The sequence below is a fragment of the Rhinatrema bivittatum genome, chromosome 6 (genome assembly GCF_901001135.1).
Source record: "Rhinatrema bivittatum chromosome 6, aRhiBiv1.1, whole genome shotgun sequence".
In the NCBI taxonomy this organism is placed as follows: domain Eukaryota; kingdom Metazoa; phylum Chordata; class Amphibia; order Gymnophiona; family Rhinatrematidae; genus Rhinatrema; species Rhinatrema bivittatum.
In genome coordinates, this window is record NC_042620.1 from 55324324 (window position 1) to 55351531 (window position 27208).

Genomic DNA, 27208 nt, shown 5'->3' on the forward strand with positions numbered 1-27208 from the left:
CAGTTATACTAACTGCCGACCAAGAACTCCTTCTCAGAAACCTGTATCATTGAGGTGCTGGATCGGTATCCCTTCTCCTGTCGGATCAGAAGAAGGATCAACGGGAATGCCTTCAGACCCCTACCTGAGTTTCCAAAATACTTGTCTCTGCCTGAGGACCTCTCCTATTCCAGATTTCTGGTTAAATTGAGTAAGGCTCTGGGAGTCAACTTTCGTAAGGACAAGGACTCTCCTATGGCAGAGCTGGCAGCCATTTTGATTCATTCAGTCCTACACAAATTACAGACAAGGATGTGGGAGAATACAATTTTCTGTGCTCCAGTAGCCAGGAAATTAGATATAAAGTATAGAGTCCAGAAAATCTTGGGATTTGGGGTAGTGCAGCTTCCTCATCAATCATTCGTGGTGGAGTCTGCACTAAAGCAAATGAAGAAAACAAGGATATTCTCCAGCACTCCACCAGGGAAAGATTCCAGACAGCTGGACAACTTTGAGGAAAAAAGTGTTCCAGAGTTCAATGCTTAGTGCATGCATTTCTGCACATCATTTTTGCAGGGTGCAGTATTTACACGATTGCCTTCAGAAACCGAAACCATTCCTTACTGCAGTTGATGGGATCAACACTGCATATCTGTAGCCATTCCTAGATGCAGAAGAATGCATATGCCATTTCACTTGATCAATATACCAAGTGAAGACCTGCTCATCCGCCTCCATTGGAGCACACTGAATAGCTTGGCTAAAGACTAGCAAGTTGCGTGATGATGTGCCTGATTAGTTAGCCAATGTTCCCTGCCTAGAATTGCTTCTTTGGAGACAAACTCAGAGAAATGGTCGCTTAAATCAAGGAACAGCATGTGATAGTCCAGCAGCTCTCAACCAGCTCGGAACAACAGTCAGTTTCAAGGTGGACCTACTTCAATTTTAATTGTTCATACTTTCAGAGACACCCATTACAGCAGTACTGAAATCTACCTCTGCTTCTGCAACAGCACAACTTCCGGCTAAAGGCTGACAGCACGAGAGGCATCAGCCAAAACCCAAACCAAGTTTTTGACCAATCTCCAATCCAGCACTCAACCCCTCCAGTAAGAGGAGAGAATTTCTCTATCTAGAAAAATGGAGCAATGGATGGCCGGCCCCATCTTGTGCTCCTACCATGTGACAGGGGCCGACCAATGGCACTGGTGTAGCCCCTGTGACATAGTAAGGGCAAAGGCTATCGGCCCCATTTTGAATGCTGGCAGCCGACGGCCCGAGTGCAGGAGACCACGCCAGGACCCCTGCTGGACCACCAGGGACTTTTGGCAAGTCTTGGGGGGTTCAGGAGGGTGGGGGTTTTATTCATTAATGATATGTTGCATTTGTGGGGGTTCGCCATATGTTTTGTGGACCCACGAATGCAACGAATAGGGACCTATACATTGCGGATTGCGCATTCGTTCAAAACGAATGCACATCCTTAGTGAGCTTGACAAGTGAAGTAATTAGCTGGGTCACTTTTTTCTTGTCATGAAGTGTTCAGTCTGTGTGTATTAAGTTTTCTCACAGGACAAGCAGGATGGTTGTCCTCACAAATGGGTGACATCGAGGATGGAGCCCAACCACGGAAAACTTCTGTCAAAGTTTCAGGAACTTTGACTGGCCCCTACTGGGCATGCCCAGCACGGCACTAACCCTGCAGCCAGCAGGGGTCTCCCTTCAGTCTTCTTTTTTCCGCGTAGCAGTTGCCACGCGGTTAAGGAGCTCTTACCACATTCCTGACAGGAATCTCTTCAACTTTATTGAAGAAAAAATTGCCCCTCAGGGGTCTCCCTTCTTCAATTTTTACTCCGCGGTTCTTCGGTAAGTTTTTTGCCGTCGTTTTTGTCGACTACCGTCAAATTTGGCCCTCGAGGCCTGTTGGCAGTCGACCGTCCCGTGGCTAAATTTTTGGCCTATGGCCATGGCGTCGGGGTTCCGTCGGTGCCCGGACTGCACACGTACTATGTCCATCACAGACCCACATAGAGTCTGTGTTTTGTGTTTAGGGAGTGAGCATGATGTCCTGACTTGCACCAAATGTGCCTTAATGACACCAAAAGGTCGCAAAGCTAGAATGGAGAAGATGGGACTCCTTTTCCATGCTCACACTCCGACACCATCGATTGCATCGTCGACATCGGAACCGGCACCGTCGAAGTCCCATCGTCATCGATAGCCTCCCGGTGACCGTCCGCCATCGACGTCTTCACGGCCATCGATGCCTGTCCCTTCCCCCGAAGATCGAGGGGATTGGAAAGACAAACATCACCATCGACGTCATAAGTCTCGGACCGTCGAGGAATCGAAGTCATCGACCTCCGTGTTGTCCAAGCCTCCGTCGAAGAAGTCTCGACCAGAAGTGGCACCGTCTACTCCTGTCTTGCAGACATCGAGGCAACCCTCACCCCTCCGGGGTTTGGGAGCCGCTATTCCACCGGTGACGGTGGTCCCTCCGGCTCAGCCTCAGCCTCCCTCTCCCGTAGAGCCGGGTCTTGTTACCCCAGGTCTCCGGGTAGAACTGGACCGGCTGGTCCAGGAGGCCATCGATAAGGCGATGCTACGGTTCCAGACTCCTTCGGCACTGACCCCGGCACCGAGAGTGGAACCGGTCACCGACCCGATTCCAGCAGCACTGGCACCGCTGCTTGCTCGGATGGAAGCACTTATGAATGCCCTTCCACCGGCAACACCCGGGTCACCGACAGCCTTCTCATCAGGTGGAGAAACACCGTACCGAATTCCCCCTTCGGGGGTAGTTCCATCGGTGTCTTGTCGTCCCTCGCCACCGATACATTCCTCGGGGGTGATACGCACATCATCTCCACTGAGATTTTCGATGACGGCACCGATTCCTTCGATGCCGGCACCGATGCCGGCACAGATTCCATCGAGGAAATTCTCGATGCCCCCGGTAACTCCTTCGAATCTCTCGGAGCCTCAACCGGGGCCTTCAGGTATACAGCCCCCTCATGGTCCTACAGGTCAGCAGCCTGATCCTTATGACATCTGGGGTGATGATACCTCTACTGACACCGATGATTTGCCTTCACCACCCTCTCCTGCGGAGAGTAGAAAGCGTTCTCCCCCTGAGGACCTCTCTTTCATAAATTTTGTGAAGGACATGTCGGAGTTGGTCCCTTTTCAGCTTCAATCAGAACAAGATGACAGGCACCAGATGATGGAGTTGCTCCAATTCTTGGATGCCCCTAAAGTCATCACCTCTATTCCAATTCATCAGGTTTTTCTGGACCTTCTAAAAAAGAATTGGGAATCTCCTGGTTCTGTTGCTCCAGTGAACAAAAAAGCTGACTCTACTTATCTTGTACAGTCAGCACCTGGCTTTCAGAAACCACAATTAGATCATCACTCTGTTGTGGTAGAATCAGCTCAAAAGAAAGCTAAAAGATTAAAGCCACATTCTTCCATACCTCCTACTAAGGAAAATAAATTCCTAGATAGTATAGGTAGGAAAGTATACCAAGGAGCTATGCTAATTTCCAGAATAGCTTCTTATCAATTGTATATGACCCAATACAATAGGGTCATCCTGAAACAGATGCAGGAGTATTCAGATGCCTTACCAGAGCAGTTCCAGCCACAGCTTCAGTCCCTACTAAATAAAGGGTTTGAAGCTGGGAAGCATGAAATAAGAACAGCTTATGACATCTTTGATGCTTCCACTAGACTTTCTGCTACGGCCATCTCTGCCAGACGCTGGGCTTGGCTTAAGTCGTCTGACCTTCGCCCGGAAGTTCAGGACAGGCTCTCTGATTTGCCCTGCCTAGGGGATAATTTATTTGGTGAGCAAATTCAGCAAATTGTTGCAGAACTGAAGGATCATCATGAGACACTAAAACAGCTCTCATCTATTCCTTCTGACTTGCCTTCTAAACAACCATTTAAGAAGGACTCAAAGTCATTCTTCCGTCCACGGAAGTATTATCCCCCACTAGCCAAGTCTAGGCCTGCGAGGCCTTACCCATAAAACTCAGCCTCGTCAGTCTCGAAAACAAAAACCCGCAGCAGCTCCACAACCCGGCCCTGCATCGGGTTTTTGACTTTCAATTAGAGAGCAGATGCCAAATCCCTCTTCCAACTATACCAGTAGGAGGTCGGTTAAGCCACTTTCTAGAAAAATGGCAGCATATCACCACAGATCAATGGGTGATAGCGATAATTGCACAGGATTACCACCTCAACTTCCTGACTCTCCCTTCGGACTCCCCACCCCTGCAGGCGTGGAGACTCACCGATCACTATTATTCTAGAGCAGGAGGTTTCCCTTCTCCTCCAGTCAAACGCTATAGAACCCGTTCCTCCCTCACAACAAGGACTAGGGTTCTACTCCAGGTACTTTCTGATCCCAAAAAAGTCAGGAGGACTTCGACCAATCCTGGACTTACGAGCGCTCAACAAGTACCTTCACAGAGAGAAGTTCAAGATGGTAACCCTGGGCTCGCTTCTCCCTCTGCTGCAAAGAGGGGACTGGCTATGCTCTCTAGACCTAAAAGACTCCTATACTCACATTGCGATAGCTCAGTCTCATCGCAAATACCTCCGTTTTTTAGTAGGCCGAAATCACTACCAATACCGAGTGCTCCCTTTCGGCCTGGCATCCACACCACAAGTTTTCACAAATGCCTTGTGGTGGTTGCAGCTTTTCTCAGGAAGGAAGGTGTCCACGACTACCCCCTACCTGGACGATTGGTTAATCAGGGCCCCAACCCAGCAAATTGCTTGGTCCTCCCTGACCCTAACAATTCAAACTCTGCTTTCTCTAGGGTTTCTTGTCAATTACGAGAAATCCTACTTAGTCCCATCTCAGACCTTATCCTTCATTGGGGCAGACTTGGACAACTTACAGGCAAAAGCCTTCCTTCCTCATCCACGGGTTCAAACCCTTGTGTCCCTAGCTCGCCAGCTGCAGTCTCAACCTACAGCTACAGCTCGCCACTTCCTCATTCTACTGGGACACATGGCCTCCTCAGTTTGTGTGACTCCCATGGCCCGTCTGGCCATGAGAGTCACACAATGGACTCTGAGATTGCAATGGACCCAAGCTGTTCAGCCTCTGTCCTCCATTGTTCGCATCACCGATGCACTCCGTCTGTCTCTTGCCTGGTGGACAAATCAATTCAACCTCCTACAGGGCTTGCCTTTTCTTCCACCAGACCCTCAGATAATTCTCACCACCGACGCTTCCAACATCGGTTGGGGAGCCCATGTAAACAATTTACAAACTCAAGGATTCTGGTCACTAGAGGAAGACAAACACCAGATAAATTTCCTGGAGCTGCGAGCAATTCGCTATGCTCTCAGGACTTTTCAGGATTGCCTATCGAACCACGCAATCTTAATTCAGACGAACAACCAGGTGGCCATGTGGTACATAAACAAGCAGGGAGGCACAGGCTCCTTCCTTCTGTGTCAGGAAGCTGCGCAGATTTGGGCAGAAGCCCTCTCCCACTCTATGTACCTCAGGGCCACCTACCTGCCGGGAGTAGACAATGTATTGGCAGACCAGCTGAGCCGTGTCTTCCAACCACACGAGTGGTCACTCGACCCCTTGGTAGCGACCTCTCTGTTTCACAAATGGGGTTATCCCCACATAGACCTCTTTGCGTCCCCTCAGAACCACAAAGTAGACAATTACTGCTCTCTCATTCGGAGCCAGCACTCTCGGCCGAGGGATGCATTCTCCTTCACGTGGACAACTGGTCTGCTCTATGCATTCCCTCCACTTCCTCTTCTGTCGAAGACTCTCGTGAAGCTGCGTCAGGACAGGGGAACTATGATCCTGATAGCACCGCACTGGCCACGCCAAGTGTGGTTTCCCATACTCCAGGATCTCTCCATCCGCAGGCACATTCCTCTGGGAAAGGACCCGCATCTGATCACTCAAAACGACAGATGCCTCCTCCATCCCAGCCTCCAAGCCTTGTCCCTGACGGCATGGATGTTGAAAGGTTAGTCCTTCAGCCTTTTAACCTTTCAGATTCAGTTTCTCGTGTCCTGATCGCTTCACGAAAGCCTTCCACAAGGAAATCTTATTCCTACAAATGGAAAAGGTATACATCATGGTGCACTTCTCAGTCCCTTGATCCCCTTTCCTGTCCAATCTCTAAATTCTTGGACTATCTCTGGCATCTATCAGAATCAGGTCTAAAGACCTCTTCCATTAGAATGCATGTCAGTGCGGTAGCCGCCTTCCACAAAGGTATCGGGGGTGTCCCTATTTCAGTACAACCCCTTGTTACACGCTTTCTTAAAGGCTTGCTCCATTTGAAGCCACCTTTACGTCCTCCGGCCCCATCTTGGGACCTTAATTTGGTTCTTGGTCGCCTTATGAAACCACCTTTCGAACCTCTTCACTCCTGTGACCTAAAATATCTCACATGGAAAGTGTTATTCCTTTTGGCTATCACTTCGGCTCGCAGGGTTAGTGAACTACAGGCCTTAGTTACCTATCCGCCTTACACTAAACTCCTGCAGGACCGGGCGGTACTCCCCACTCACCCTAAGTTTTTGCCTAAGGTAGTTTCGGAGTTTCATATTAATCAATCCATCATACTACCTATCTTCTTTCCCAGGCCCCACTCCAACTCCGGGGAACAGACTCTGCGTACCCTTGACTGTAAACGAGCTCTAGCTTTCTATCTAGACCGTACAGTTGCCCACAGGAAGAGCACTCAATTATTCGTCTCTTTCCATCCTAACAAGTTAGGGCAACCTGTGGGTAAGCAGGCTCTTTCCTCCTGGTTGGCGGATTGCATCTCCTTCTGCTATCAGCAAGCTGGCATTCCTTTCCAAGACAGTGTCAAAGCACACTCTGTGAGGGCCATGGCGACTTCAGTAGCACACCTTCGATCGGTGCCGCTTCCTGACATCTGCAAGGCTGCAACCTGGAGTTCCCTCCATACATTTGCAGCCCACTATTGTTTGGACAAACCTGGAAGACAGGATTCCATCTTCGGCCAATCTGTCTTGCGTAACCTTTTTCCAACATGATGTACCAACACCCTTCCACCTTCCCGGTAGGGTGCGGATGCCCTCTCCCAAATTCCACCCCAGTTGTTGTGCCTGTTGCACGCCGTTGGGTACATTTGGTGCATGTTAGGACATCCTCAGCTCGGTACTCACCCATTTGTGAGGACAACCATCCTGCTTGTCCTGTGAGAAAGCAAATGTTGCTTACCTGATGTAACAGGTGTTCTCACAGGACAGCAGGATGTTAGTCCTCACGAAACCCGCCCGCCACCCCGCGGTGTTGGGTTCGTTTTTATTTTATTTTTCGGCACTGCCTGTAGTTTTGAAACAAGACTGAAGGGAGACCCCTGCTGGCTGCAGGGTTAGTGCCGTGCTGGGCATGCCCAGTAGGGGCCAGTCAAAGTTCTGTTTAAACTTTGACAGAAGTTTTCCGTGGTGGGCTCCATCCTCGATGTCACCCATTTGTGAGGACTAACATCCTGCTGTCCTGTGAGAACACCTGTTACATCAGGTAAGCAACATTTGCTATATACTATGCTGTGATTATTTTTGTGTTTGTATGTATAACTGTAGAAGTCCATGTTCAGAAGCAATTAGCCAGATAACTTAGAAGTTATCCATCTAAAATGAATATTTGGGCACTTATCTGGTTAAATTCTAGCTAGATTTCTTTTTTTATCTGGCTAAAATTTGGCTGAATAAGTCAAAGGCATTCTGGGAGCATAATTGAGAGGAGTTCAGTTAGATAAGTTATCTGGTTAACTCTGGTTTTCAGAGTTATCCAGATAACTTATTTGACTAACTCTGGTCGGCCTGTACACCTATCCTTAAGTTTGCCAGATAAACTTATCCGGCTAACTTTAGGATAGCTGGATATATTCAGTGGCTAAATGTGGACCTCCAAGATTATTATGGATGTACGATAGGAATCCACATTTATGCATTTTACGTGAATTAGTGGAATATAAATGTTGAAAATAAAATAACTAGCTAGGGAGATGAGCTGTGGTGTACCCCAGGGATCTTCCATGTTCCTATTGCTCTTTTAACTTTTTCATGCAGCCTCTGGGAAAATCAGTCATTTGGCTTTATTAACTCTATATACACAAATGACATCCATCTGGTTGTCCCTTTTGGATAGGTACCCAGATGCTGTAATTGGCTTATTGAATAATTGACTGACAGCAATTGCATCCTAACTTTTGAAAAGTAAGTTGATATTAAATAGCCAGAAGACAGAAATTGTGGGAACTGTTGGTTTGTTATATATATACACAAAATAATAAGGCAGTTGTAATACTAAGCTCAAGTGTTAAATTCAATACAGAGTATAGAAATAGAACAAACTCTATTGTCACATACTTGCTAACAACAAAATCATCAAATACTAGAAATATCTTTATTATAATAATTGTTACATGTACCAAATTACAGCAGAAAATTGTTACAAAATCCAAAAACAGAAATACAGCTAAATTGTATTAAAACAAACCTCATTGTAGTTTCCCTATCAGAAGTACCGGTGGAAGGAAGGCTCAGGTTTCTGACTAATCCTTTAAAGGAGTTTTGTTCTGTTGTTTTGGGAACTAATAATAATGTGTTTAATATTGGTGTTCTAGTGCTGGAATGGTCTATCCTTGTATATGCATCTCTTCCTCCTGAAGAAGCCCGTGTAGGGCGAAACAGAGGTCCTTTGTCGAAGGGAGATTTACTTTCAGAAAGTCAAGTTGTTGTTGTTGATAGAAAGCGTCTATCGCAGTAAGTCGAAAGAGACCATTGCCAATAAAATACATCAATAGTGGATGGGACCATCAAGTTGAAGTTTTCAAGTTTATTCAGCGTTTTTGGGATTATCATACTCTATAAAGACTGTCGCAAGGTAGTGCTTCAACTTTGACACATTAAGTTCAGTGCAAAGACATTAGTAAGTTCTAGGCTATTTATAACTAACATGTTTTGATATATGTTTAGCTGTATTTTAGTTTTATGCTATTTCAGTTTTTTGGGATTTTGTAACAATTTTCTGTTGTAATTTGGTATATGTAGTAATAATTTTTTTCTAGTATTGTAGATGATTTTGTTATTAGTAAGTCAGTGACAGTAGAGTTTGTTTTGTTCTTTTTCTATTTTTATACTCTATATGTGTGTGTATAATAGATTCCCTAGCATTGATGATTTATCTGTTTGGCCAGTATCTGAGGCAAGAACTCTGGGTGTTTAGGTGTGATTCAGCTTTAAAACTAGAATGAAAAATTGCAGGTTTGGCGTAGAATGGTGAATCAGCTGCATTCATTTTTAGAGCCAAATGCCTTTAAGCCAGTGTTGTACCTGCTTGCTATTGCCCATTTAGACTACTAGAATGCTTTGTACGTAAGTCTGCCTACATAAGTAGTGCATAAGCTACAGATCATTCCGAATACTATAGCTAGAATTGTTTTGGGGTGTAATAGGAGAGCAGATATTTCTGTTTTACTCCACAGGTTACATGGTTTGCCAATTGAGGCTAGAATTAGGCCACGATAAGGAGCTTATATCTTTCATGCCTTTAAGGGCAATTATCCCCCATATTTAAGGGACAGATTAGAGTAGTATTGACCAAGCAGGGAGCTTAGATCTATCCAGGATGGCCTATTATGTATTTCAGTTGTGCAGAACACGCAATTTGAAAACAAGAATGTTTTCCATAACCGTATCAACATTGTGGAATGGTTTGTTTGCAGAGAGTAGGCATGGCATGAATCTTCTAATCTTTAGGATAAAAGGTAAAACCTTGGGTCTTTGCTCCTGATCCCTAGTTATTTCCCTCTGCTGTTGTAGTTTTAGGATGATGTTACTGACTATATAGATAGACATAGTTTATTGGGGGAGAGTCGACATGGTTTATTGGGGGAGAATCAACATATTTTTTGCAAAGGGAAGTTTTGTCTTACCAATTTACTAGATTTTTTTTTTTTTTTAAAGATATAAACAAGCATGTGGATAAAGCTGAGCTAGTTGATATAGCGTTATTTGGATTTCCAGAACGTTTTTGACAAAGTCCCTCATGAGTGACTCCTCAGGAAACAGAACTCATGGGATAGAAGGCAGTGTCCTATTGTGGATTGGTAACTAGTAAAAGGCAGGAAACGGAGTTCAGTTTTCCAAATGGAGAAAAGTTGTTAGTGGAGTGCCCGAGGGGTTTATACTGTGTGTAGCCAGATGGAGGAATTACTTATCTGATAATTTCGTTTTCCTTAGTATAGACTGATGGACTCAGGACCAGTGGGTATTGTGCTCTTCTGCTAGAAGATGGGAGATGGAGTCAGATTTCAAAGCTGACGTCACTCTAGATATCCCCCTGCAGTAACCTCAGCTCTTCAGTATCTCTCTGTCTCCTAGCAGATGCGGACACTATCCCACACACTAGAATAGTGTTAAGAATTACAGCAAGAAGAAGCAAAATTTACCTTAAAGAAGATCGAGCACCATTCTCCTGCGGTGATGCCTAAGGGTCCCTCCCCCAGTCGAGAATTCCTGCGGTGATCTTCGATATCCCTCAGAGGTGTGTCTTGGTCCGGTAGCTGGTTCCCAGTGTGGACTTAACCCTCAGTGTGGCTGAAAGGCAGCGGGTGCAGAACCGAGCGCAGAAGTGAAGGTAATTCCCTCTCCCCCCCGCAGCTGGAGACCATCCGGGGCACGATCGGTAAGCACCGAGACCAGGTAAGAAAAAAATCTTTAAATTCAGGTCTCCGGTCTCCAGAGCTCGGATTGCCGTACCAAATTCTTCCAGCAGGGAAGCAGGGAGCACCGATTGGGTTGAGCAGCCTTAGTTGGGCTAGGTCCCGATCAGGTGCAAGAATCCACACACGTGGAGACCTTCAGGGGGCGCCATCTTCCCTTCTCAACTGGCAGTATGCACGGGGCAGGCCGGGCGGCCGATGCGCCTAATTTGCACGAGTCCAGTATAGTGATGTGCACAACTGAGCGCACCCGTGCGCATAACTACACGCACATCTGCATTTACAACTGTACGTGTGCAAACACAATGGCACCAGTGTCCAAGAAGGCCAGAAGGCACTCTCTTTGCACAGCCTGCCATGCAGCCTGAATTGGAGTCCTGCCTGTGTCAACATTGCGAAGAAGCCCAGGGGGAACCAAAGCCTGGTCCCTTACTGTTGGGGGATGGGTCCGGAACTACTACCGACGATAGCTCTCCTGATCTATGCATCTCCAAGATGGCTTCCCAAGGAGGGCACCTCTGGGGCCCCTACTCTGACTCCCCCGGGATTAACATGGACCCAGGGACCTTCTCCTGGTTGGAATTTTTCCAAGGCCTGCAAGCCTTCGTTCAGGTGCAATCAGCCCTTGCTGCGCCCCAGGCTCAACCCCTGCCAGAAGCACAAGATCCTCCCGGCCCTGCTCGGATGCCTCAAGACATGCCTCGCCTAACCAAGAACTTCCCTGACAGGGACCCAGACACCTCAGATGATGAAGGTGACTCCCTGGAAGAAGGAGAAATCCCTCCAGGAATGGAACCATACTGAACCATACTTCGCTTCTTCCCCAAGGACGAATTACCAGCCCTTGTTTCCCAGACTCTGAAGATGCTTGGTATTCCAGGCACGGACCCTATGGCGGAACCAAAGAAGAACCCCATCTTGGTGTCCCTTCGTAAGGCCTAATGCTACTTTCCAATGATGGAAGCCATCCAGGAACTGATTGACCCTGGAGTGGGATATCCTGGAGGCCAGCTTCAAAGGGGGTCGGGCCTTGGAAGCCCTATACCCTCTAGAGCCAGCGACCAAGGAACGCCTGCGTTTCACGAAAGTGGACGCTATGGTCTGTGCCGTCTTTCCCATTGAGGGAGGGGCTGCATTGAAGGATATTCAGGATAGACAATTGGAATCCATCCTCAAGCAGACCTTCGACACAACAGCAATGACACTGCACATTGCTTCCTGCTGCGCACTGGTAGCACATTTCTGCTTGCTCCTCGAGAGAGAGGCAAATAACTCTGGAACGTATACTGGTGAGACGATGGAACCTGCAGCAGCCTTCATGTCGGAAGCAAGCTCAGACCTGGGGCATTGCCAGGTCTGAGCTTGCCAGGGGCATTGCCAGGGGCATTGCCCCTGGCAATGCCCCAGGCATTGCCTCGGTAGTGGCAGCCAGTGGCAGCCAGTGGCAGCCAGAAGACAACTATGGCTACGGAATTTGTATGCGGATGCGACATCTAAAGTGAATCTCACAAGAATGCCCTTTAAAGGATCTTTCTTGTTCGGAAGCGAATTGGAGAAGTTAGCCAGCAAATGGGGCGAATCCCCAGTGCCTCGGCTACCGGAAGATAAGATCTCAGCGTCTCTCCCGCAGAAGAACCAAGGGCAGAGGATCGCAGTGCTTTAGACCCTACAGGAACTTGCAGTTCCAGGCACTTCGTCCCTCCGGAAGGTCCCAGCCCTTTCAGAACCGACAGAACAAGAGAGGAGCAGGCCTGAGGGCAGGCTTCAGCCGTGCTCCACAATGAAAATGGGCCGACCCATCCACAGGAAGAGGAGATAGGGAGTCAACTTGCCCTCTTCTACCAAAGATGGGTTGAGATAACATTGGACAAATAGGTACTGAACATCATTCGAGAAGGTTACTCTCTGGAGTTCCGCAGCATCCCTCGAGACAAATTTATGATGTCACCCTGCCACTCCCACACCAAGAGACTGGCAGTGGAAACCACTCTAACAAGACTACTCGGTCTGAAGGCAATAACTCCGGTTCCCACGCCCCAACAAAATACGGGGCGCTATTCCATCTATTTTATTGTTCTCAAGAAGGAAGGATCATTCCGGCCCATCTTGCATCTCAAGAACGTCAGCCGACATCTGCAGATACTACACTTCTGCATGGAAACTCTTCGATCCGTCAATATGGCAGTACAACCAGGAGAGTTTCTAACCTCCCTGGACCTCTCTGAAGCTTACCTTCGCATTCCAGTCCATCAGGACAACCAGTGTTTTCTATGCTTTGCGATACTGGGTCACCATTACCAGTTCCGAGCGCTACCTTTTGGCCTAGCATCTGCCCCAGAACATTCTCCAAAATTATGGTGGTTGTGGCGGCAACACTGAGGAAGGAAGGGATCTTGGTATACCCTTACCTGGACGACTGGCTGATCAGGGCAAAGTCTTCGGAAGAGAGCCGACAGGTGACCAGCAGAGTCAAGAGCCTACTACTGGAACTCTGTTGGGTCGTGAACATGGGCAAGAGCAGTCTGCAGCCCTCTCAATCTCTAGAGTACCTGGAGGCCCGTATTGACACCAAACAGAACAAAGTCTTCCTCCCTCTCCTGAGGAGAAGAAAACTGATGGAACCATTACGATGATTGATGACCAATGCATGCCCCAAGGTATGGGACTATCTTCAAGTCCTCGGCCTCATGGCATCAACCCTGGAGGTCGTCCCATGGACAAGGGCCCATATGCAACCGCTCCTTACTGTCACGATGGAATCCACTGTCCCAGGACTACTCAATTCGCATTGAACTACCAGCAGAGGTATGTTCTCAGCTCCAAAGGTGGCTACAAGAAGACCACCTAAGCAGAGGAGTAAGTCTATCCCCACCGAACTGGACCTTGCTCACCACGGATGCGAGCCTGCGAGGGTGGGGAGCTCACTGTCAGGAACTGATGGCCCAGAGACAATGGAACAAGGATGTGGCGGAATGGAACATAAACCGCCTGGAAACTCGAGCAGTCAGACTAGCGTGCCTGCAATTCAGCCACAGACTCGAGGCAAAGCGCTACAATGGTTGCTTACATCAACCGCCAGGGAGGAACCAGGAAGCCAGCAGGTGTCGCTGGAGATAGATCCTCTCATGGCATGGGCAGAGATAAACCTACAAGGGATCTCGTCCTCCCACATGACAGGAAAAGACAACGTCTCAGCAGACTTCCTCAACAGAGAGAGCCTAGGACCCGGGAGAATGGACGCTGTCGACCACAGCTTTCCAACTGATAGTAAATTGCTGGGACCTCCCAGCCATGGATCTACTGGCCGTCCAGCTCAGTGCCCAAGTCCCCAGGTTCTTCAGCCGCAGGCGAGAGCCACACTCCCAAGGGATCGATGCTGTTGTCCAGAATTGGCCAGAGGAAGATTTACTGTACGCCTTCCCCCCATGGCCGTTACTGGGCAAGGTTATCTGCAAGATAGAACATCACAGGGGATTAGTTCTACTAGTGGCCCGGATTGTCCAAGACAACCATGGTACACAGACATGCAAAGACTCCTTGCAGGGAACCCTCTGTGCCTACCTCCACACAGGGACCTTCTCCGGCAGGGCCCAATTCTCCACAAAGATCCGTCTCTGTTCTCTCTTACAGTCTGGCCCTTGAGAGGACTCACATGAAGAAGCGCGGTTACTCAAAGGCCGTGATTGACACTCTGATCTGAGCGTGCAAGTTCTCCACATCCCTTTCATACATATGGATCTGGAGATTATTTGAAGCCTGGTGCGAGGACTGCAGGATACTCCTGCGGGCAGCCAAGATTCCCATAATTCTGAAGTTCCTACAGGACGGTATGAAGAAGGGGTGTGGTCACTCAACTCCCTCAAGGTCCAAGTAGCCGCACTGTCCTGCTTCAGAGCTGAAGTGGACGGTATGCAGCTATCAACACATCTGGATTTGTCCTGCTTCCTGAAAGGGGTTAAACAACTATGGCCACCCCTAAAGTGGCCGGTGCTTCCATGGAATCTCAATCTAGTATTAGACTTCCTAGCTGGGGCTTCCTTCAGACCAACATGCAATCTGTCACTACACCTCTTAACATTGAAGACGGTATTCCTGGTGGCAATATGTTCAGCTCGCCGCATCTCCAAACTACAGGCACTATCCTGTCGGGAACAGTTCCTTAGGTTCACACCTGGAACCATACAGCTGCGCACTGTCTAGTGCCGAGGTGGTGACCTGGATTGCAAATTGGTTGACGGTCAGAAGACAATGTGTGATGGTAAATGGTACTTTCTCTGAAGAGAGAGCGGTTTTAAGTGGTGTACCGCAAGGATCGGTGTTGGGACCGGTCCTGTTCAATATCTTTGTGAGCGACATTGCGGACGGGATAGAAGGTAAGGTTTGTCTTTTTGCGGATGACACTAAGATCTGCAACAGAGTGGACATGCCAGAAGGAGTGGAGAGAATGAGACGGGATTTAAGGAAACTGGAAGAGTGGTCGAAGATATGGCAGCTGAGATTCAATGCCAAGAAGTGCAAAGTCATGCATATGGGGAGTGGAAATCCGAATGAACTGTATTTGATTGGGGGGGGGAAAGGCTGATGTGCACGGAGCAGGAGAGGGACCTTGGGGTGATAGTGTCTAATGATATGAAGTCTGCGAAACAATGCGACAAGGCGATAGCAAAAGCCAGAAGAATGCTGGGCTGCATAGAGAGAGGAATATCGAGTAAGAAAAGGGAAGTGATTATCCCCTTGTACAGGTCCTTGGTGAGGCCTCACCTGGAGTACTGTGTTCAGTTCTGGAGACCGTATCTACAAAAAGACAAAGACAAGATGGAAGCGGTACAGAGAAGGGCGACCAGGAAGGTGGAGGATCTTCATCGGATGATGTACGAGGAGAGATTGAAGAATCTAAATATGTACACCCTGGAGGAAAGGAGGAGCAGAGGTGATATGATACAGACTTTCAGATACTTGAAAGGTTTTAATGATCCAAAGACAACGACAAACCTTTTCCGTAGGAAAAAAATCAGCAGAACCAGGGGTCACGATTTGAAGCTCCAGGGAGGAAGATTCAGAACCAATGTCAGGAAGTATTTCTTCACGGAGAGGGTGGTGGATGCCTGGAATGCCCTTCCGGAGGATGTGGTGAAGACCAGAACTGTGAAGGACTTCAAAGGGGCGTGGGATAAACACTGTGGATCCATAAAGTCAAGAGGCCGCCAATGAAGAGTGGGTAACTCGCCAGAATGATGGCTACTGCCTGGAGACAATACCCTTATTCAATAAACATATACATGTTTACTGTGACTCCAACATCGCTCTAAGCTTCAACAGCAAGAGGAAACATGGAAAAAAGGATTTGCACTCACAAAGAGGGGAGTAGCTGGCTTGTTACGGCGGTTACTACCCCAAACCAAATAAGCCTGATACTTCACTTTCAATGCATATACAGCATAGTTCTCTGCTTCAACAGCAGGGGAGAAGAAAAAACTGATACTTCACACATCCAGCAGAGCTCTCTGCTTCAACGGCAGGGGAGAAGAAAAAAGGGTTCGCACTCACAAAGCGGGGAGTAGCTGGCTTGTTACGGCCGTTACTACCCCAAACCAAATGTGCCTGATACTTCACTTTCGATGCATATCCAGCATGGCTCTCTGCTTCAACGGCATGGGAGAAAGGCTGATACATCACGCATTTCCAGCATAGCTCTCTGCTTCAACAGCAGGGGAAAAGAAAAACTGATGCTTCACGCATATCCAGCATAGCTTCAACGGCAGGGGAGAAGAAAAAAGGATTCGCACTCACAAAGCGGGGAGTAGCTGGCTTGTTACGGCGGTTGCTACCCCAAACCAAATGTGCCTGATACTTCACTTTCGATGCATATCCAGCATGGCTCTCTGCTTCAACGGCAGGAGAGAAGAAAAACTGATTCTTCACGCATATCCAGCATAGCTCTCTGCTTCAATGGCAGGGGAGAAAAAAAAACTGATACTTCACGCATATCCAGCATAGCTCTCTGCTTCAATGGCAGGGGAGAAAAAAAAACTGATACTTCACGCATATCCAGCATAGCTCTCTGCTTCAACGGCAGGAGAGAAGAAAAACTGATTCTTCACGCATATCCAGCATAGCTCTCTGCTTCAATGGCAGGGGAGAAAAAAAAAACTGAACTTCACGCATATCCAGCATAGCTCCCTGCTTCAACGGCAGGGGAGAAGAAAAACAACCAATAAGGGCTGTATAACATAGTCTGGGTAAAACAAGCATGGGTGTAGCTTGCTTATTGCGGTGGTTACTACCCCTACTACCCCTAACTAATCAAGCTAAATATTTCACTTGGATGCAGCTCCATCACTGCTCTCTACGTTAATGGTCGGGGTGGAAGGGAAATAGAACCAAGAGCTAAGAGAAACAGATAAGTATGAGAGAAAAAATGTGTGAAGCTTGCTGGGCAGACTGGATGGGCCGTTTGGTCTTCTTCTGCCGTCATTTCTATGTTTCTATGTTTCTATATGTTTCTTCCTACCGAAAGTGGTTTTTGAGTTTCACTTGAACCAAACCATCTCACTACAATCTCTGGATGAATATAAGGACTTGGAAGACTCGCGCCTTCTTCGCCATCTAAATGTCGGCAGACTCCTAGTGCGATACCTGGAAAGATCGTAACGAGTGTTCAAAACGAATCGCTTATTGGTTCTTCACAGCAGGAAGAAACAAGGAGAAGCGGGCTCGTGGGCGACCATAGCCCACTGGATCAAGGAAGTAATCAAGGCAGCCTACATAGAGGCAGAAAAGCCCTTACCACTACAGGTTAAGGCTCTTTCTACGAGGGCACAGGCAGTTTCTTGGGGAGAAACAAAGCTGCTGTCGCCTGCCGAGATCTGTCAGGCAGAAATGTGGTCCTCCATACACACCTTCTCCAGGTTCTACCGCCTGGACATTCAAGCCCGAGAAGACGCAGCCTTCGCAAGGGCAGTACTAAATGGGCCACGGGCAGCCTCCCACCCTGTCCGGAAGTAGCTTTTGTACATCCCACTGGTCCTGAGTCCATCTGGCTACATCTTAGGAAATGGAGAAATTACTTACCTGATAATTTTGTTTTCCTTAGTGTAGACAGATGGACTCAGCATCCCACCCACAGCTGCCCCAGAAAAGGAGAACCTCGGATAGCGAACCTCGAGACTAAGCAAATTTGAGTAAGCCGCGGCCTACCCCTAGTTCAAAACACCCACAGTTGTCCGATGTCGGCGTTAATTGGTTGAGTGCACTGACTATCTCCAGTTTGGAAATTAGTTGAACCAATTCAGTCAAGTTTTAATCAAGTTTAATTAAGTTATTTAAGCACAGATATATACACAATGGCTTTTCAAAGAGAATACTGAAGAGCTAAGGTTATTGCAGGGGGTATATCTAGAGTGACGTCAGCTTTGAAATCTAACTCCATCTGCTAGCAGAAGAGCACAATACCCACTTGTCCTGAGTCCATCTGTCTACACTAAGGAAAATGAAATTATCAGGTAAGTAATTTCTCCATTATTTAGTATATTCATAAATGATCTGGTGAAATGAACAAATTTGCAGCCAACATAAAATTGTTTTGAGTTAAAATATCAGCGGATTGTGAGGAACTGCAGAAGACCCTGTGAGACTATGACTGCGCATCTAAATGGTAGATGCAATTTAATGTGGACAAATGCAACGTAATGCACGTAGGGAAAAATAATTCTCAACCAAAGGTGCATGACACTGGGTCCATATTGGGAGTTACCACCCAGGAAACGGAACTTGAAGTCCTGTGGATAATAAATACCTTGACATTTTCAGTTTAGTGTGTAGTAGTGATCAAAAAGGCAAAAAGAATGTTAGGAATTATTTGGAAAGGAATAGAGCAGTGGTTCCCAAATCATGCATGTATTGCCTCCACTACATGCAGTTTTATCTCATACATATTCATTGTGGATATTCTGAAAACCTGACTGACATGGGGTCGGTTTGGGATCCTCTGGCATAGAGAATAAAACTGAGAATATTATAATGCCTTTTTATGGATCCATAGTGTGACTGCACATTTCACTGCTCTGATCACCCCAACTTTAAAAAAAAAAAAAAAAGGCCTAGCAGACATAGAAAGGGCAACAAAAAGTGAAACGGGAATGGAAAAGCTACATTATAGAGAGAGACTAAACAGATTAGGGCTGATTAGCTTGGAGAAGAGGCAACTGATGGGAGATGATTGGTTATTTACTCTTTCAGGCAACACTAAAACTAGGGGCCACTCCATGAAACTAACAGCTGGCAGATTAAAAAACAAATCGTAGAAAGTAATATTTTCTTCACTTGGTGCATAATCAAGCTATGGATTATGTAGTGGGATTCAAAAGGAGGGTTGAAGAAGTTCATAATCAGTTATTAGCCACACAGTTCTGGGAAAGCCAGTGCTTCTCTCTGGGAGTGAGATGTAAGAAATAGATCAACTATTTGCGATCTGATGGGTACTCGTGAGCTGTTGGAGACAGAATGCTGGGCTCAATGGACCTTCTTATGCTCTTATCTTTATACATATGCAGTGGACTGCAGAATTGTTGTGTGTAAAGGTGGCCGTCTGAGTTAATTTAATTTAATTTTTCTGTTTGCGTTGTTTTGGTCTTCCATTTGTAAATTGATTGTGTTGATTTTTTTTTTATGGTCCTGGGCAATCTCTGGACTCTGAAAGTGGTCTAAAATGTTATAAATAAAATAAGTAAGAATCCCTGCCCTATTATCCATTAATAAATTTAATTTTTCTAATCCAAAACATTCTTGGGGTAATTTTCAAAAGGATTTGCGCACATAACACTGGGTTTTATACATGTAAATACACTTTACCTATGTAAATGAGCTTTTGAAAATTGTTACAATTGATACCATTGGATTGCCATAGGTTATTCTCATGTAAGTGCACTTTAGGTCCTTAAATGGCTTTTGAAATTGCTACAATTGTGTGTTAGATTTTACACACAACTCCTTTGAAAATGACCTCCTCCATTCAGGCAGACCTGCAGCTTAGGTTTTTTACCTTGATAAATCAAGCATGGTAATTTCTTTAAGAGTTATAGTCAAGTCCATTCTCTCTTAAAATGATCATTTTTATTTTTGGCCAGGCCTTGAATTTTGGCAGCTATTTGGATTACTGTTTGTCATAGTTTGGCTGCAGCCTTTATGTGCCAGTGAAATCAGCCTAAAAATGAGAACATATTATTATTGGCGTGTGGACCGTATAATGAGTCAGACGTGTACAAACCTTAAAAAAAAAAACCCCCCCAAAAAAAACCTGCTGACTTAGCTGACAATGTCTTTGCTGTGGTATCACTAAAAGATCTGCTAGAAGATGACTGTAGCACTTCTGGAACCAGTAAACAAAGTAAGAGTTTTTATATTCTGTAAAATACTACCTTTTCCAACTTTACAGGAGCTACACTAGTAAAAATCTGCCAGGTAAGCCAGCAGTAGTATTTACTTCTGGAGGAATTCTGCACTCAAAAACTTAAAATTCTGCAAACTTTATATTGGTCAAAATAGCATAATTTTTATGACAGTCTTTAAGTAATCCCACAACGAAGTGTGGAACGATGGGCAAACACATTAATATGAACACAATCCAACAGGTGTGTTGCAAAATCAATTGCAAAGGTCCATGTAAAACAAACCAGAAAAAACAATTTAAATAGGAAAAGTTCAATAATTCCAAAATGCCAAATCTTTATTGAAATGTCAGTCTCCCCTCCTCCCCGACACGGACCATGTTTCGCAAAGGCTGAATTGGGAGGGACCAATTACATGTGGTAAAATAAAGCAGCATTACATTCTTGAGAAATGTGTCCCATTAGATATATCAAGGGTTCCTCTTGTGTGGGAGCTTTTAAGTAATTACATTTTAAATTAAATCAGAAAAAAGTTATTACTAAGAGATGCAGAATTTTAAATATTTTACAGCAAATTTCTAGGGAAATTCTGCTCAAGAGTGTCCCTTCCATTCGCTCTCCCTATTTCCCTGGCCACTTTGCCCTCTCAGGCCCCTCCTCCTCTACCTGCCAGTATTTCTCCCCTCCACCTCTAGGCTCTACCCCTTCCACTCTATTGCCAGTCCCAGAGTTTGACCCCATTCTCAGTGCTGCCCCTCATGCAGACTCCCTCTGTTCCCTCCCTCTCTCACACACATGCTCCCTCTCTCTAATACACATACACACATCCTCATACAGGCTCCCTCATTCTCTCGCACACAGACATCCCCTCATACAGGGTCCCTCTCTCTTGCATATACACCCACACAAGCTCCCTTTCTCTCGCACACATACATCCTCACACAGGCTACCTATGTCCCGTTCTCTTGCACCCCTTCACACAGGCTCTGTCTCACACATACACAATCCCTTCACACAGGCTAGCACCCTCACATACACACGATCCCTTTATCATACACACGAGCTCCCAATCTCTCACACACATAGACACTCCTTCACAATCTCCTCATATAGGCTCCCTCTCTCTGAAACCCACACTCAAGCATCCCCTCCCTGCTCTCTCACCTCGCATGCTCTCTCTCTCACCCTCCTGCTCACCCCCCTGCTCTCTCGCTCTCTCTCACCCTCCCTTTTCTCACACCCCTCTCCCTATCCTCTCTCACACACACATTCACACTGACCAGGGCTTTCATCTTTGCTGCAAACAGCACGCCGGGGCCTTCATCTTCGCCACGAGCGGAGTGCATCCTGCGGCACATGGGGCCTTCATCTTCACCGCGAGTGGAGCGCCGGGGCCTTCATTTTCACGCGCTCCATTCGCGGCATGCCGGGGTCTCCGCAGACTTTGGCAATTCTGCGTTTTTGGGGGGGGGGGGGATTCTGTGCAAATTCTGCCCTCCATAGTAGCGCATAATTCCCCCAGGACTAAGTGTTGTACATGGATATCTGGGTGAGACGACTTCATATTCAGAAGCTGGTTTCATTTCCAGTTTGGAATTCCCCTCCCCCTTGCTCTGTAGGCACACAGTGTTGTCTGGTTCAAGTATATGTTCATATCACATTCAGAAGGAACAACATTCACTTCCATTCTGTTCAGTCCAGGATTGCTAAAATGGGGAACCTAAAAGACAAAAGAGGAGAGAGGAAATATGTATGAAGAGTGCTTTCTTTGTTTTAAGTTAGTGGTGCCATGCTGCTGTCATTCTAAAATCATATTCTGTGGTTCCTTATTCTTTCTTTCTGGTTTTGTTTTTGTTTTTTGTAAGTTTTTATTTGTAACGGTGATGAAAGAAGATGCAAAGCCATATATATGCAAAATAAAACAATCCAATGCTTAGTGGCAATAAGGAGAGGCCTAAGAAAACAAAGAACGTAAGGAACACATAGAAGCAATTCAGCAATCGGGCTGTTATGACGTCCTGCTCTTGAGATTTATGTGCAATAACAAACTCAGATCTGCTCATAGCCTTCTTGAGTGTATCCTCTGCAGAAAACTAAGGCGTTGCATGGAAGCAGGCTCAGCGACAGTTGATCTCCAATAGCATCCCTTATTCTTTGTAATGAACCCTTCATCTTGTATTAAATGTCATGCTTCTAAACAATTTGCATACAAAGACAACCAATGTGATAAAGAAAACACATTTTCTAAAACAGACAAAATTAGCAGTTAGGTTCTTATCTGCTGGTGTGTTTTTTTTTCTCACTGAATTCTTATGGAATGCTATATCATTGGTTTCAGTTTTTTTATAAATACCTACCATAGTTAGAAATTATATTGTGAACATTTATCCAACTACTTCAGTTTGGAGCCCGTTCCATCACTAATTGTAGTTGGGATGTGATGGATTTTTTTCTCATCCTGTTGTTTTCCATTAGGTGAGCGTGGTCCAAGACTCTGTAAATATATCAGGACAATCTAATACATACACTCTAAAGGTACCTGAGTGTCGACTAGCAGAAGATTTAGGAAATCTATGGGAAATGGCCAGATTCACAGATTGCAGCCTTTATGTAGGAGGACAAGAATTCAAAGCTCATAAATCGATTCTTGCAGGTACTTTCTACTGTTGTATTGCATCTCTTTATGTTCAGTTCATTGACAAGAGAGTTAAATGGAGGCATGGTAATGTTTCTTTCTCTGATTACAGCTCGCTCTCCAGTGTTTAATGCAATGTTTGAACATGAGATGGAAGAAAGCAAAAAGGTATAGTAGATTGATGCAGTAGTGGGAAAGAAACTCGACATAGCAGATGTACCATTTGAATATTTTCATATTGGTTCTTTCAAAATTAATCAAATGTTCCACATTTTCGGGAAGGGGAGTATTCATCAGAAAAGGTAAAACTTTATTGGGAGCAGTTCCAGACCTAAGCCTGGGTATGAAATCACTGTTTCCTTACTCTGAGATAGACAGGTCTTTTGCATCAACAAAGAATCTCATTATTAGCCCCGTATTGCATGAAAAAAGTGTCTACTTAAATTTTCCGTCGATAAGCAGCCTGAATTAGCCATTACATGTCAGTGACATTATTCAGCAGCACCAAATGGGCTCATCTCTCTCCAAGCTAGTAGAGCTTTGAGCTCTACTGAACATGTGCGGGAGTTGTCTTATGAACCATCTCTGTCCTTTTTTGTCCAAGCACAAGTATGGATGTGTACTCTCTTTCCTCATAATTTTTTCTCTAAACTTTTTTAAACTTTTGATATTTCTATCCCAAATATTATTTTATATAGTTGTCTCTGTGCCTCTGCATCACCCATACTAGCACTTCTCAGTGCTACTAAAAAAAAAAAAAAAATCATACGAGGGAAACACTTTTTCCAGAGGCCTTACCTCCTCACAATGTCTGGCCAGAAGAAAAATCTGTGAGCAGTGCTATTTAGCATCCATGAGCAGATTTAAAAACTATATCTGTGGCAAAGTAATGTCCTTCACTGACCACCTTGAACTCTATCTGTTCCTTGTGCCAGAACATGACCAGATACATTTGCTAGACCTGTGGAAGGATGATCGGCGCTCCTAACGTTCCAGCTCGATTCAAATTGAAGAGCTGCGTAAATCTCTCTGGAGTCTCAGCAGATCCTCTCCCTGCAGTGTAGCATAGTCTGCCTCACCAGGAAAAGAGTTGAGCAGGAGTGCTTCACGGACTCCCCCCATCAACTCAGGCCATAACCACGAGTCGAGTAGTTTTAGTTCCAATGACTGCCGCTTCTTCGATACAAGGCAGCTATCGGAGCCTGTTTCAAAGGAGTACAAGCACTCCAAACATGGTACGTTGGCACCATCAAAGCAGCTGTCGGAGAAACATAAGAAATTGCCATGCAGGGTCAGATCAAAGGTCCATCAAGCCCAGGATCCTGTTTCCAACAGAGGCCAACAAAAAAGTAACATGGCAAAACGGGGGCCTATGTCCGCAATGGCGGCCCACTTCAACCAGGACTGCCATCTGGTTAAAGGGTCCGAGGCCCAAAATACAGAAATGTCTCGGGGATCTTAGTAGACCCTCGCTCATCTCGGGCTGAACTGCCGAAGTGGCCCCTCAATAAAAAAGTTACAATTAAAGAAAAAAAAAATTTTAAGAATTTGTATGGGGATGCCCCACCTCCTACCCACACCCCTCCCCTTTTCTGTCACTGCCCCCCCTTTCCAAAGAGGGCAAAGGCAAGTCTGTGCCATTTTGAAAAATGGCATCGACTGGGTCCAGAGCAACGGGGCGCCCTAGGCCCCCATTGTATCACCAAGGATTCACTTTAAGATATGGGGGTGTTGAGGGTGGGGGAGAGGTCTTGGGAAGCCTTAGACCCCGAGGTAAGGGAAGGAGCCTACCCTAGACCACTAGGGACTTATATTTTTTGGGGGAGGGGGTGTTTACAGAAAAGGGGAAAGTTTTGGGTAGGGGGTCAGGGCCTCATCCTACAATTTCAAATTATTATTTTGTTTTTTTTAACTTGTAGGGCCGCCTCGGGGACATTTCTACATTTTGGGGGCGTGTAGTGTTTTGACGGCCTGTATGTTTAACGGCCCTCCCAGGGATATCGGGATACACGTTACCATCCCAATGTCCCCGGGAACAAATACTTACACCTCCATCAAATGTGATAAAATAACAAGGCTGCATTTTTTTCTAAGTCAGCTGCATTGTTTTATTTGAATGGAATTGCTTTACGCGCATTAGTTAATTTTATGTATGTCAATACATGCGAAGCAACTCACTTCTATAGGGTGAGGAAATCTTTGAAAATATCATGTGATTATGGCTGTGAAAAGGTGATAGCGTATGATAAAATAGTGGGTTTTTTCCCCCCAATATGTTTGTGTTAGTTATTCACAAAACATAACAAACCAGACAACCAATATAACAACTTAATTTCCCCAATCTCTTCCACCCACCCTCCCATCCTCAGTCCTAACAATCCCATAGCATAACAAATCATAAAAGGATAATCGGCATGTTAACCTTCTCGAGGATGGTACAATCCAGCACAAATGATACATTTAAACAGTGCTATCTAAATCGACTGCTGAAGAACTATAGTAGGATCTAATTTACGTTTCACCTCCATTGGTAACACGTTCAAAAATGGCCCCCAAGTCTGTCTAAGAACTGTTTCTTGTCCGATGAATCTAGGCCTTGTATCGTCAACCGTCTGAGGATAGGGAAATACCTATAAGTACCTGAATGTCACCCGCTTTGAAGTGCCAGAATGGCGGAATATAGATGAAATAAATAAACCATGCTTCCCCTTCCCTGCTGACGTTCCTTGTGACCTTGGGGGAGTCACTTAGGGGTAGATTTTATAATTTTGCGCGAGCGCGAACAAAAGTACGCTGGATTTTATAAGATACGCGTGTATCTTATAAAATCTGGGGTCGGCGCACGCAAGGGGGTGCACATTTGTGCAACCTGCGCGCGCTGCCTGTTCCCTCCGAGGTCGCTCCGATTTCGGAGCGGCCTCGGAGGGAACTTTCCTTCACTCTTCCCCTACATAACCCACCCCCCCCGGCCCTATCTAAACCCCCCCCCCTTACCTTTGCTGGCAGATTTACGCCTGCTGAAAGCAGGCGTAAATCTGCGCGCGCCAGCGGGCTGCTGGCGCACCATCACCCGACCCAGGGGCTGGTCCGGAGGCCTCGACCACGCCCCGGGCCCGCCCCCGAAACGCCGCGTCACGCCCCCGAAATGCCAAGTCATTCACGGAACGCCCCCGACACGCCCCTTTTACGAAGCCTCGGGACTTATGCGCGTCCCGGGGCTCTGCGCGCGCCGGCGGCCTATGCAAAATAGGCGCACCGGCACGCGAGTGCCCTGCGCGCGTAAATCCAGCCGGATTTACGCGCGCAGGGCATTTAAAATCTGGCCATTAGTGTGCCATTGCTTCAGCTTCTCAATTGGACTTTCTGTGCCTGCATTCTCGTAATGCTGTATGCTGCCTTGAGCAGCATTTGAAGGCAGGCTAAAAATCTACTCTTACAATTTCATAATTATTTTTGAGGCACAATGCTTGTACCTCCATGTTCCTGCTGCCCTATCACTCTTTCCCATCACCCCTTCCTGCCCCCCCCCTCCCAAAAAAAAAAAAATCTCAGGAAAGAAAACTAATTCCTAGATGACATGATTTGTTTGAATGTGTGAAGCATGATGGTGAGTCCATCTGATATCAGCTGCATGACAGTTTATGCCATTGTAGGTAAGCTTTGAACTCTTTACTTGCATCTATCATATGGCAATGAGATCATTCTGCACTGATTTGCAGTTTTTATTTTTGGTTTGTTTATATGTTGCATTTTAAGGCATGTGTTTTGAATGGGATCCAAAAAATCTTCCCATTGTAGATGGAAATTAAAGAAGGAAGTTATAAGCTGAGACTATACTTGGATCACATTTTAAATCTTTTTATTTTGTCTTATTTTGTATTTCCTCTATCCCCACCAGAACCGCGTAGAAATTAATGATGTAGACCCAGATGTATTTAAAGAGATGATGAGATTCATTTACACAGGAAAAGCACCAAATCTTGATAAAATGGCTGACAACTTGTTGGCAGCAGCAGATAAAGTAAGTGATTTAACTCTTAAGCTGAAAAAATGGAATCTTTTTCATTCACATAATGTGTGAGTTGTCTATATTGCAAGCTTTTGTGATTATCTTTCTTATACTGAAATGCTTTATCCTTGAATATTTTAAAAATTTGTTTCTAAACTGTTCTGTTAAAAGGATAACTGAGTCAGGCTTATGAAAGGGGCTTTTCCAATGGTTTAGGTTATGTACCCCTCTATCTTTCTTTGGTCTAATAAGTGGAAGCATTTTCAAATGCAGTTAGGCCATGATTGCCATTAGGATAGTATAGGCTAATATGCACTAAACTAAAAGTTCTTTCATTTTCACTTGTATGGCATATTTACAATTTAATAATTCTGTTGAAGCAGTGCTGGGCATATTTCTTGAATAGTGTGCCAGAGAGCTACACAGTAGCTGCTGATATGTAGTGAAC

At 45.9% G+C, this 27208-nt stretch overlaps 1 protein-coding gene across 2 annotated transcripts in view; it reads left to right on the forward strand.

The window, feature by feature from the left end:
- SPOPL (speckle type BTB/POZ protein like) overlaps positions 1-27208 on the forward strand; it is a 93038-nt gene that overhangs the window by 42724 nt on the left and 23106 nt on the right. For both annotated transcript variants that reach the window (XM_029605403.1, XM_029605402.1), the window contains exons 6-8: positions 22592-22769; positions 22864-22919; positions 26650-26772. In XM_029605403.1, the coding sequence (XP_029461263.1) occupies positions 22592-22769; positions 22864-22919; positions 26650-26772 (357 nt within the window). The remainder of the gene's footprint in view (positions 1-22591; positions 22770-22863; positions 22920-26649; positions 26773-27208) is intronic.